Source organism: Hypomesus nipponensis, chromosome 18, assembly GCF_054491055.1.
Source record: "Hypomesus nipponensis isolate SF chromosome 18, ASM5449105v1, whole genome shotgun sequence".
NCBI classification, from domain to species: Eukaryota; Metazoa; Chordata; class Actinopteri; order Osmeriformes; family Osmeridae; genus Hypomesus; species Hypomesus nipponensis.
In genome coordinates this window covers 6,469,420-6,482,173 of record NC_140378.1, presented here as the reverse complement: position 1 = coordinate 6,482,173, position 12,754 = coordinate 6,469,420, and the positions used below count along the sequence as shown (strand labels likewise).

At 47.9% G+C, this 12,754-nt stretch overlaps 2 protein-coding genes across 9 annotated transcripts in view; one reads left to right on the top strand and one right to left on the bottom strand.

Annotated features, from left to right (window-relative positions):
- LOC146251753 (low-density lipoprotein receptor-related protein 1-like) overlaps window positions 1–6,650 on the top strand; it is a 42,446-nt gene extending 35,796 nt beyond the window's left edge. Inside the window, exons 62-75 of one of the 4 annotated variants that reach the window (XR_014732024.1) lie at window positions 58–164; window positions 302–421; window positions 573–749; window positions 953–1,093; window positions 1,348–1,521; window positions 1,836–1,997; window positions 2,136–2,307; window positions 2,648–2,746; window positions 3,126–3,202; window positions 3,322–3,415; window positions 4,338–4,482; window positions 4,739–4,994; window positions 5,191–5,553; window positions 5,785–6,650. Coding sequence is in view for 1 of the 4 variants with exons in the window: in XM_084679569.1 (XP_084535695.1) it covers window positions 58–164; window positions 302–421; window positions 573–749; window positions 953–1,093; window positions 1,348–1,521; window positions 1,836–1,997; window positions 2,136–2,307; window positions 2,648–2,746; window positions 3,126–3,202; window positions 3,322–3,415; window positions 4,338–4,482; window positions 4,739–4,876 (1,606 nt within the window). In the remaining 3 variants the exon portion in view is untranslated. The other 3 variants (XR_014732023.1, XR_014732025.1, XM_084679569.1) reach the window with 3 other exon arrangements.
- A 180-nt stretch (window positions 6,651–6,830) lies between these two features.
- Window positions 6,831–12,754, bottom strand: part of fmnl3 (formin-like 3) — a 32,065-nt gene continuing 26,141 nt past the window's right edge. For 2 of the 5 annotated variants that reach the window (XM_084679570.1, XM_084679574.1), the window contains 6 exons: window positions 12,534–12,694; window positions 12,254–12,355; window positions 11,462–11,554; window positions 11,186–11,309; window positions 10,160–10,279; window positions 6,831–8,511 (listed from right to left, as the gene is read on the bottom strand). In XM_084679570.1, coding sequence (XP_084535696.1) covers window positions 10,188–10,279; window positions 11,186–11,309; window positions 11,462–11,554; window positions 12,254–12,355; window positions 12,534–12,694 — 572 coding nt within the window. In that variant the 3' untranslated portion in view covers window positions 6,831–8,511; window positions 10,160–10,187. Of the gene's footprint in view, window positions 8,512–9,561; window positions 9,610–10,150; window positions 10,280–11,185; window positions 11,310–11,461; window positions 11,555–12,253; window positions 12,356–12,533; window positions 12,695–12,754 lie in introns of all 5 variants that reach the window. The other 3 variants (XM_084679571.1, XM_084679573.1, XM_084679572.1) reach the window with 3 other exon arrangements.

Below are 12,754 nucleotides of genomic sequence, written 5' to 3'. Positions count from 1 at the left end.
GTTCACATGTGGCCGGTGTCACGTGCAGCTGTTTTGACCGCGTGTCTGTGTTCCCAGGACCATGTATTGGGCAGACTGGGGTAACCACCCGAAGATTGAGACAGCCGCCATGGACGGAACCCTGAGACAGACCCTGGTCCACGAGAACATCCAGTGGCCCACAGGTCTGTGTTAGCGTTAGCCTAGCATCTCACCTTATACTCCACTGTAGCCTAGCATAGGATATTATAGCATCGTGGGATTGATAGTAGTTTGGTTGTTTGATGGTCTACCTGGCATCGTGTCCTCCTCTTGTCTGCAGGTCTGGCGGTGGACTACTTCAGCGAGCGTCTGTACTGGGCCGATGCTAAGCTCTCCGTGATCGGCAGTGTGCGTCTCAACGGCTCAGACCCGGTCATCGCCGTCACCAATCTCAAAAACAGTTCCGTTCACTTTTTGACTCCTAGATAACCTCGAGCTCTTCATCGGGGTTTAGCTTCACAGACGACATTGATTCAATTATTTCCTTCAGTAGAAAATATGACAGATAGCAGTGCCAACGGTATGACATTTCCCTCCTCTCTCCCGACCAGATCTCCTCCATCCTTTCAGCATAGACATCTTTGAGGACTACATATATGGGGTCACCTACGTCAACAATGTGGTCTTCCGGGTCAACAAGTTTGGCAAGGGCTCCGTTGAGAACCTGACCACTGGCATCAACCACGCCACAGACATAGTGCTCTACCACCGCTACAAACAGCCTGAGGGTGAGATCTACTATCGGTCTACATCACAGGTCACCCACTTGTCCCCCATTATAGGCCTGGCTCCCCAGCCATAGACCAGGCCTAGTCCGAAACCAAGAACACATGCCCCTAGAGATTTACTGACCATCAAAATGAAGGGTCAGCACGTTTTTGTGTGTTGCTTCGTCTGTGTGCTGATTGGTTGTTCCCTCTCTGTGTGTCAGTGACCAACCCATGTGACAGGAAGAAGTGTGAGTGGCTGTGTCTGCTGAGCCCCAGCGGGCCGGTCTGCACCTGCCCCAACGACAGAGTGGCTAACAACGGCACCTGTGTGGAGAGACCGTCTCCCACACAGTCTCCGTTCTGTGAGTACACACACACACACACACACACACACACACTGGAGGAGGTACTGTCCACCGTGTATACCCACATAACAGCAGTTCCTTCTGCATGTGTAAGGCAGATGTTCTGTGTACACGTACAGCCTAAGTATCTGTAAGGTCAAGAGGTCCTGCAGCGAGGCCTCCGCCGAAGGTCTCCATAGAAATACAAACTGTACTCTTGTCATTAACTCCTCCTCCAGCCCTAACTCTCTCCCCCTCCCTCCCTCCCTCAGCCCCGCCCGCGGGGACGTGCACTGTCCAGTGTCAGAACGGAGGCAGCTGCTACCTCAACGCCCGGCAGCAGGCCAAGTGTCGCTGCCAGCCCACCTACAGTGGGGAGCGCTGTGAGGTGAACCAGTGCAGGGACTACTGCCACAACGGGGGCACCTGCACCGCCTCACCCACAGGTACGGACCACAGCGTGCTGCACGCACACAAGGACACACACATACACACACAAACACACACTCCTAAAGCAACCAACAAACAAACAAGCACACATACCTGAACAGTGACGTAAACGCACACACACAGACCACAGTGTATTTGAAAAGAGAGCAGGCCTTCGGTCGAGCAACTTTGAACATGTACTGAAAGTCATAAAGTACTTTTGAAAAGACCTCACAACGGAAGCACGTGTATATGTCTGTGCTCATCAGGGTGTAGACAAACGTCTCATTCCTCCCTGAGAGTACTAACCTCGCTCCCCTCCTGGTCGCAGGTTCGCCTACCTGTCGCTGTCTGAAGGGCTTCACTGGCCCCCACTGCAACCAGCAGACCTGCCAGGACTACTGCCACAATGGAGGCAACTGCTCCGTCAACCAGGGGAACCAGCCCGCCTGCCGCTGCCCACCCGGGTTCCTGGGGGACCAGTGTCAGTTCAGTGAGTGTCTGTGCTCCCTATCGCCCTCTGCTGGCAGGATGACTTGATCACATTCAGTCATTCAAAGGAAGGAAGGCTGTTTTCGAGGATTCAGACTTGGTGTTTGTGCTAAGCTGCCGCCCTCTTCCTCCTCCTCAGCCAAGTGTGAAGGCTTCTGCCAGAACGAGGGCATGTGTCTGCAGACCAACAACGGTACCAAGCTGTGTCGCTGTCCACCTCAGTTCCTGGGGCCCAACTGTGAGCTGGACAAGTGTGTGTACTGTGGGACGGGCAAGTGTACGCCGCAATCGACTGGAGAGGTCACCTGCAGGTACGGAGGGCCTGCCGTGTCCCATGCATGAAGACACTCAGACTAGTCAGTAGTCACGCAAAAGCCACTGGAATCGACTGGACTCTGTTCCACCCACACATACACAAACCAGTTTATTCCATCATATGAACTGCGTATCCATGATATCCATTTTTATCCAAAGCGACAGCACAAGTACACATTGTGAACACAGCATTATCACCAAGGACTACAATCGCACCGTTCTAACAGTATTTCAGTGGTTAGTGTAGAGGACAGCCTGTGTTATTTCCTCCAACATGGGACTGGGTGGTAGTCCTGGTGTCTCACTGTGTCTTGGGCCGGACTGCTCTCTGTGCAGCTGTAACGGCCTGCTCCAGCCCAGCTGCTACTCCTGTCTCAACTTCTGTGTCAACGGCCAGTGCACTGTAGACCCCCGCTCCCTACTGCCCCAGTGCAAGTAAGATCACTCTCACACACACACTGGGCAGTCAGACCACTGCAGCAGGACCTTAGGGCTGTCTGAAACCCTTGTAGTCGAGCTAGACTTCCACTGTGTGACCAAAAAAAGTGTCTTTTTAGTATCTATGCTGTATCCATATCGTAACTGCTACATTTGTGGACTCCAAATGCAATCCAAGGAAGATTTTTTTCTTTGATCGTTTTTAATGCGAGGGACAAAACAGACTTTAGTTTGAAATGTGCTTCAAAAAGTTTTGAAATAATGTGGTGTTATGAAGTATCCAAGCTCGCCAAGGGGTTGTAAGAGCTTACAAAGACCCCTTCAGGCAAAGTGTCGACACTTTCTTGTGAACCTGTACACTTTGACGTGTCTGTAGGTGTCCCACTGGATGGACTGGCTACAGGTGCAGCGACGCTGTCTTTACTGATGCCGACTCTCGAGGATCCAGTGGAAGTAAGATTAATGAGACCAGTAAAGTACCTTTGTTGTATCAACACCTGAGCCATTCATAAACCTTCCCCTCTCCTCCTGACCCTGCACCCTCGTCAACAAGTTCTTCTTCCTGTCCCCAGGCACGGCCTCCGTGGTCACCCCAGTGCTGCTGCTGCTGTTACTGGCGCTGCTGGTGGTCGGCGCCATCCTGTGGTACAAGAGGAGAATGCGGGGGTATGGAGACGGACTTGCATGACTTGTTCCTGGGACTTTGTGAACTCGTCTTACTTTACATCTGCTGTCTCTCTTTCTCACCTTCCTCTTTCTCTGTGGCTGTCCCTCCCCTCTCCTGGGGATAACCCCTTCTTTCCTGTCCCCCAGGTCTCTATGGCCAGGCAAATCTCGTTCCCGACACTCGCGGTAACTTGACAGGGTTCCATCTTTTACCTGTCTTCGTTGCCCTAAATTCCTCACAGCAACCTTCCATTTCCCTACTGTCCAATCAGAGCGACCATAATGTGTTTTGGTGCAGTTGTTGGCTGGCCTCTCTGTCTGTCTGTTCCCTGCCTGCCCTCTCCTGATGTGTGCGGGGTCTCCCACCCAGCAACGCAGGGACCCGTAAAGACAACCTGATAACAGATGGGTTGTTGAAAGACCAGCAGAGGCCATGTTCTGTCTCCCCCCTCCCTTTCCCCTTCCCATACCTCATCCTGTTTGTCTATGAATAGATTGTTTATCCTATCGTGGTGATGCTGTGCCTGTAATTGTACAGTAGCAGTCAGTGTGAAAATCCAGCATTCTCCTTAATACACACTTTTACACAGTAATATACTGCCGAGTATGTTCAAATGGATTTTTGATCCAAGCCCATTTGTGCTACTGTGTTGCTACAGCAACTCTCCATGTGTCTGTGTTGCCTTTTCCATGTCTGTGAGTACATGAAGTCAGTTGTGTACCGAATGTTGTTGACTGTGTGTCAACGTTTGGTGTCTGCTGGATTTTTCTCCCGTTTTTATTGGCTTGACTAGAGGCTTTCCTGGCTCTACCGTGTGTGTTCATGTGTTGCCCTTTTCCTGTGAAGCATGTATGCTTTGAGGTCACTGTCTGATTCTCTGTGTGTGGCTGTGTGTGTGTGTGTGTGTGTGTGTGTTCACAGGGCCAAAGGCTTCCAGCACCACAGAATGACCAACGGGTCCATGAACGTGGAGATCGGGAACCCTGCGTACAAGATCTACGAAGGAGAACCTGACGATGACGCTGGGGAACTCCTGGATTCAGACTTCACTTTGGACCCAGACAAGGTACACACACACACACACACACAACATATGCACGTGTACACAAATACACTGGTGTTCAGACTGCTGAATCTTTGACGGTGACAAAATATTACCTGAGAGGGAATCACACCTAGAAACCCACATTATAATACGTTATGCTAAAGCGGACACACGAAACATGCTTTGACGTGTTGACTAAAAGCTTTTGACGAGTCACGCCTCCACGTGTACGTTCAGCCCGTGACGTAGCGTCCATGTCCCTCTCTCTGTCCTGCAGCCCACTAACTTCACCAACCCAGTGTACGCCACCCTGTACATGGGAGCCCAGACCAGCCGCACCTCTCTGGCCAGCACCGACGAGAAGAAGGAGCTGCTCTCCCAGGGCGACGATGACATGAGTGACCCGCTGGCGTAGAACAGCACTCTGCCTAGCGCCTCGCCTCGCCCTGCCCACCATTGGCTGAGCATACAAACTCTCTTCAAATGCCTTTTACCAATTGGAAGAAAAAAGCAACAAACAAAAAAGAAAGAAAGTGAGAACACTGTATAAAATGTATAAAATGAAGGACTACTTTTGTATGTGATTGCAGTATTATATTTTGTTCTTTGACAAATAGGGAAAATAATTCCTCCGGAATGAAAAAGGAACCATTTTATAGTCAGTACTCAATTCTCTTTTTCCCCACCTCACCATTTCACTGCTCTTCCTCCCCCTCTTCATCCATATAGCCACTACCTCTGGGCAAATTTAAAGAATAGAGTGGTAGAAAACCAACAGTGAAATCATTATACATTTTTTTATTTTTGTATGAATTGTATAGGGGAAGACAAACATTGTTCCATTTCCGAAAATTGCCTAAAGCATTTGTTGAAAGATGCAGAGGCGAATGGAGGGACGAGTTGGACGCCTGGTTATGAATGCTAATGGGACGCTGGCTGGTTTGGTTTACGTCACTTTGTGTCTGTGTCCTCTGTTCGAGTTCTGGATGTAGACCAAGGCTGCAAGGCCTCATGGGAGTTATGAACCTGCACATGCACACATGGAGTCAGCATCGTAGAAATGATGTCCATTCTGTTGTCTCAATGAACAAAGTGATTGTCTTTTCTTCCTTGCACAGACGAAAGTTATATATATATATATATATATTTACATATATATAAACATATTAACAAAGTGTCTTGAACAGTATACCCAGGAATACAAACACCAATAACAAATAGCAGTCAATAATTGTTTTATCACCTTTTTTTTGGTCTCTGTATAAATTCTATGCTACGCTTACATGTCAGTGATGAATGTGTTTGTGTGTCTGTATGTATCAGATGAAGATGATTGTAACAAAGTCGATGTTCCAGTTTAAAGACTCTGGGATGGCTGTCTGTGGCCTTGGAGGAACAGAGGACGGCGTCCTGGATGGGAGTTGTAGTTCTTCAGTGCACCAGAAGGATCAGGATCGCAGTAGAAGCCTGAGGTGTTCACTCAGTGACTCTTCTACAACGTTTTTAGGACGCTGCCACAACCCAAGCCTCTGTGAAAGCCGGCCCTCTCCTGGAACTCTCCCTGACCAGAACAAGAAACTTGAGAGAGACAGCATATAGATTTCGTCCTTAGTCTGTGATTGTAAAACACATTTCAGGAGATGGTATAGAGTATGATACTTCTGTGGGAGTTTCACCTTTTCAGTTGGTTTTGATTTACATAATGACATGCCTTTGTCATTTCATTCCGATACTCATTGTTAAGTGCATTCTGGGGAGGTGGACTGTTAGCTCTCTGATGGGCATTGCCCCATGTTAATTCCTCTGCCTTGCTGCTAATGTAAGGCTTCTGTTAGCTTGCTGTCTGTCTGGGACAGTCAACTGGGTGTCTATCTCACGCACTGCCGATCATGCTGCTTCTAACACAGGTTATCAGCCATATCTGCCATAAGTACACTGCATAGTACTCCAATAAAATGATGCTCTGGCTTACTCCTTCTCTCTATAACAGTATTCATTCATTTGGCTTTTGTTTTTCCAAATTCCTGCTCTGTTACATTTTTTCCATTGATCCGTGTCAAATTGAAACAGTCGTTTGATAATTTTGGGGAGAAAATGATGATTATAAATCCCATAGCCGCGTTGTTTGGTTTATGATTTCATTTCATTCTTTTGATATAAGAAAAATAAATGGATTTTTATAGTAGAAATGCATGGTTGTTCTGGCCTTCATTTAAGGGGGTCGAGGATAACAGAAGGGATCTTTGGATATATCATGACAAAAATATACAAAATACAGTATACACATTGTAAATGCATTTAACAGGAAGGCACATTTAGTGTTTCTCAACATCCTCTAGGTCTTATAGTCAGAGGTGAGGAGACATCTGTTATTTTTATGTCACATAATCTGTTTATTATGGAGGACGTGGGGTGGAAATGATCTTTTAGACGACATACAACAAGTAAGAAGAGGCAAAATTTTGAGTCAATGATTTGCATGAAATGTACATTAACATGATCAAAATGTCCACCATAAAAGTATCTCATTCAAAGTTAAGGCATTGTAAGTAGTGTAATATGGTCTGTCCCTTTACCGGAAATGCCATACGGATACACACAGATTGTAAGTCTCAGAGTGCACAATCATTTTGCTTCCTCGATGGCTATTAAAAACTGATTTTTTTTATAACCCTGAAAGACAGAAAGCGTTAAAAACATGTTTGGACTCTAAATAGGAATGCATACCTCCTCTTTCAGGTAACTTTATCTTCTGGAACTTGTAAACGTAACAGTCATTATAGAATCATCTTCATTCAGTTTGTTAGTCACTTCCTATGTGTCACCAACAGGGGGACAGAAAGTGTTGTCAGGTACACATCGTTAAGACCAACTTGACAGTTATTTCTTCTTCATAAACAGAGCTCTTCCCCAAGGTGTTGTGGCTGTGGGTTTGATTAAGTGTGAGTCCAAATCCCAGGAGGTAACTGAGAGGTATCCACAAACAAAGGAATGTCAAAAACCCACAAGAATTTAGGATAGACATGAGATTAATTAGAAACTGAACTGAATCATTTAAAGTTATTTTTTCAGGGGTTTAACTTCTATCCATTGCATATTAACTTTACAGTATTCAGCAGAAACTTTATAATACAAGGCAATTAAACATACAATCTTGAACCAAAAGACTTCAAGGATACAAAGTATGGCTGATTCACAAAACAATAATACTGTCTACACAAAAGGCACTTCTTTAGCAAAGTAAGAAAGACACAAGAGGAAGTTTGGTTTGGCTAGCTTGTCTTAAGAAACAAAACAAAAATCAATGACTTAAGTGAATGAGCTTCCTCCTAGATGAAAAATAATGACCAAAGTAGGCTCTACTGAAACATGGCACATAATTCAGTCTACGTATGTCCAGTAAATTGCTTCAAACAATCAAGGATCATATGTTTTCTAAAACCTGTGATAGGATGTCTTGTGAAGGCAAGTCGAGGATGGTGTAAAGCAGCCTTTCCAGATCTAAGGAGACACGCTTTGTGCTCGGCCTCCCAGTCTCTATCTTCCTAGGATTGCACAATGTTTGGAAAGGCATGAGGATGGAGTGAAGATCCGCTTTGGAAGGCTCGTGTGTCCGTAGTGTCCAGAAGTCTGGTGAGATCAGCCTGTCTTTGGCCCAGCTCTCTTAGATCTCTGCCAATTCTCGCTTGCAGCGCAGACACACCGCAGTGTCCATCTTCAACTCTGAGTGTGTGTGTTTGTGTCAGAGTGTTTTCAATAAGAGGAGAGTAGCCCACCTGATGTCTGTGCTTTTACTAGTACACCTGCTCCTTAAGAATCTCAATTAAGGATCTCCATAAATAAATAAATACCCCTGTGAGATAAGGGTCATTGGTTCACTCCTGTGCCCTTCTCAGTCTTTGTGAGCTTCAGCCTCAGGGGTGGGTGGGACCACGGAGGGGGTTACAACATGGGTAGGGGGATTTAGAGGGTAGAAACAAGTGGTTTAGGGTCTCTTCCAGCCGCTCCGGATCAGCGCGTCGGCTCGCAGGAAAGGCTGGCTGCGGAGATCTGTGAGTGGGTGAGGGAGAGAGGGGTGAGACACAGGGAGGACACATGTTAACACGGGGATCAACCTCTGGTCCCATCATGGAGTCAATCTCAACGTTGGGACTACATGAATTGGTGACAACGCATTTATTTGGTCATTTTCTGTGAAGGTGCAAGAATGGTGTATGACTATGTGCAAAGAGATTTTGACACTTGTATCTTGAAAAATACTAATTGGAATAAATTCTCCAGAGAATGACTACATCCTATGGCTTTGAATTTCAATACTTAAATGTGGAAGAATGGCACTAATGAAAATGGAATCTAAGGCTATTGGGTTTTAGTAATTGTGTAATTGTGACAACAGACACAGTAGCAAGACAACAGTCAACAGTTTGATCAGAATACAGTCATGGCAGACAACAAGCTCTTGGAGGTTGTGTGCTAGAGAGTGGCTAACACCCACCTAACCATCTCAAATATTGGCTACAATAATGATATGATTATTTATGAGTAAACATGTTGATCTTTCTCTACATGTAACCCCAAGAAGCTTGTCGACCACAGAGCTGTTTGGCACACCGCAAAACACAGTTAGCAAGGACACAACATGGCAGACACTGTTGACAGGTGAGAGGGGGATTGACACTGACAACATGCAACACATAAATGGGGGGGTGACAATGGAGGTGACCTGAGGAGTTGGAACAATGGATAGTAGAAAGACCTGGAACTATACTACCTCTGAGGATCCTTCCTGGAAGGCAAAAACAGATGGTGGGGGGAAAAAAGGCCTGAGGTTTTAACTTTTGCTTCTCTTTAGGGAAAGGGAGACTAAGACCATTTGAAATGCGGAAGAAAAATTCATAATTGGGGCTATTTGATTGTCATAGCAGCAAAAGCACTGTTAGGGGAAGCTCTGTATTGTCCACTGTCAAACTATCATTCAGATCAGCTGTGTGTGCTGTGGAGCGTATTCTGCATCTGAAGCGCATTGCTGAAGCAGCTGACAGCACAGGCAGACATGAGCTCAGAGCCAAGCAGGCTGGGGCGTGAGACTGCCTTCCTTACCCGGGCTTTAGGACTGGAAATATATACTGTCATTAATCTTCTTTTGGGCTGGAGAGGTAGATAGAATAAAGAGGAGGAATGGTTGAGGAAAGGATGGTGCAGTGTTAGAAAGGGAAAGACCCCAAAACCACCACGTTAGTCATATGGAACAAGGCTGTCTAAACCAGACCAGAGATCTAGCCAAACCTCTTTATGCAAACATATAAGATGGCCGATGATATTCTCAAGCTGTGGAGTACATCTAGCATCGATTTCCATGCTCATGCTATGCTAGATGCTTCCGTCGGCATACAAACATTTCACATTTTACCAAATATATACAGAATATATATTCCCATTTGAACATGATCAGGCATGGTCAGTTTAAGCACTCAAGAGGTTTGGCTAACGTCTATCCTGAGATGCCAGGTAGAGGACTTTTGAGGTAGATCATACAGTCCACATGGCCACCAATGACAGCCTTGGTTAGTACAGGGAGGAGGACCAGTCTTAGGGGTGGGTGGAGTGACGGGGGGTGGGGGGGGGGGGGGGGGGGTGCATGCCGCATGCATCGTCAGATGTGAAGGGGGGGCGGTTTAACGAGAGACACCTGGACAACCTTGGCGTTAGGGGCAGGGGAGGAGGGGCTAGCAGTTGGAGTCGTCACAGAGGTTGGCCTCACAGAAGAACCGCGAGCCGCGCTTAGCGGTGCGCGCCGTGAATGGGACGCTCTTCAGCACTGAGGGGAGGGAAGACAACACGTCACATCTGACACACAACCTGGCCTGGCTGCTCTCCCTTCATCCAGGAGCTCCCCTGATCCTTCCGCCCCAGGATAGGACCTGGGGCTCCCCATTACTACGAGCTCTCCATCACTTCCCCCTTGTTCATTTTTCATGACAGTAATTTCAGTGTAGCTACACTGTATGTGGCTTTATATTCTGTGATGTTTATATAAGCCCCAAACCCATGTCATTAGACATCTAAACTGGTGGTAGTAGGGAGACAAGAGGCATCATTCAAATCAATAACACAACGTTAAGAGAACACTCAGCTGCATTCAGATGTCGATTAAAAACAGTTGGCTGAGACACGTGTAAGATGGTTAGTTTGATTGTCCTGTGGTGGAAGCCACATGGGAGAGACATTGCACCTCCACCAACATCCAAGCATGGGGCTGTCATGACTGAAGCTCATGACACCATTGGCAGATCCAACGTCTTGCCTATATACATGTGTTTTTAAATGACTGAATCAGTACAGGGCTCAGTAGCAGCAATCTTTTCCTTTACTTCTACTGCCAAAGCAGAGTCTTCTGTTAGCTTTTGGCTGTGTTTTTGCCTACAGTTTGCTTTTTCCCAATCGTTCTCTCGTGAAAGACTTTATACACAAAATATTCTTTATACAAAATGAGCTAAAAAAAGGGATTGGTTCCATTCCATTCCATGAATGACATAGCAGACTACTATCTATAGAGACTCGCTGCCTTGTTGCGCGCTGTGGTCTGGGCGTGGTGAGGCCTGACTCTGCACCACGTAGCACAGAGTGCACTGCAGGGGGGCGGAGGAGTGGAGGACCACGGTCATCTTGGGGCCGGGCCTCCTGGGGCCGCCAGCACCCGCGGCGGGGGTCCTGCCTCGCCCACCTGTGATGATGTCCTCAATGGTGCCGTCCTTGCCCTCGTACACCGGCCGGTGGTCCTTGGCCTGTCTCTTACGCAGCTCCGCGATGAGCTCGTTCTGCTGCTGTCTCTTCTTGTGGGCCTGGACCTGGTGGAGGAGGAGGAAGGAAGGGGATACAGGTCACATCCTGACACTTTAGCTGTAGGGTCGAGGAGGGTTCCTGAACTGTCAACTTGATGTCAGACGCTGTGTTTTCCTGCAGGGTTGATTGTGTTCATGTTGAGATGTGTGCGTTCTACCTTGGGGTCCTGCTGTTTGGCCTCTTGTGCCAGTAGCTTCTCCCTCATGGCTTCCTCCTGCCTCTTCCTCTGGTCATTGTCCTCCACTGCGTCCTGGAACACAGAGAAAAAATGGCCTCTGCTCAGGGGAGGAGACTGCGGCTTGATAAACCGACAGTCCAAACTCGAACCGAGCCAAGCTGCAGAAACAAACCACCAGCCCCGAGACTGGAGGAAACTGGCCTGGCGCTGACGACACGTCGTCGTGAACGGTCATCGATCTTTTGTCACTGTCACTCTCTCACACACACACACACATACATACACACAGGAAAATACATAAGACAGTCAGGAACACACTTCACTACAGGAAAACACACATTCACACCCATGTGTACGAACGCACGCACACACACACGCAAACGGATCCTTGTGCTTCACGTTTCCTCAAGCAGGTCCATAAATCCAGCCCCAGAACAATCCCAGGAAGAGCGCTGTGTGGAGGGGCAGGGCGGGGCGGCTCAGGAGGTCAAAGGAGGGGGGCAGGAGGCCCAGTCTAAACAGCCCAGCTGCTGCTCTGAGCACAGGCCCAGCTGGGCCTTCCTGTTATTTGGCCTGTGACTCCACAGCACGTCCTGTATCAGACACACACACACACACAGTCCTCTCTGCCCTGCACTAAGAGGCAGGGAGGGAGACAGAGACAGCGCCCTGACGAGCAACCCTGGGGATATTCCCAGAGGCCCCTGAAGAGAGAGCCCCACCTGGTCCATGGCAGAGAGTAGAGAGACAGAGTCAGGGGTTCACCCTCACCTTGTAGGCCTTGATGAAGCGCACAAACACAGGGAAGAACACCGAGGGAGGGGTCGTCTTGGAACTTTCCCCAAAGTAGTTCACCACATTGTTAAAGGCCTCCTGGGATTGGATGAAAAAGGAGTGGGTAGGGCCCAATGTTTGTAAACACGAAGAAAAAAACGTTGGTTCAGGTTCACGTCAGGGATCGAGCTGTGTTTGTGTGTTGGGCTTTGATGTGATGTATCAAGGGAGACGTGTGGCTCCTGGTTGTGTTTCATCTGGGGTCGAAAGCACGTACCTCGGCCATCTTGGCGTCCTTCTGCACCTTGTCCAGCTGGGTGTCACTGGTCTGGAGGAAGCCCTTGAGGACAGAGTGGTCATGGAGACTGCACTCTCGCCTGATCAGGTCCATGCCCTTCCCGAGCTCCCGCACGTCCAGCAACACGTTCTCCAATGACACTGCAGACACACACGTGCACAAAGCACCAAAAGACACACATATCTCAATATGAGTCCATA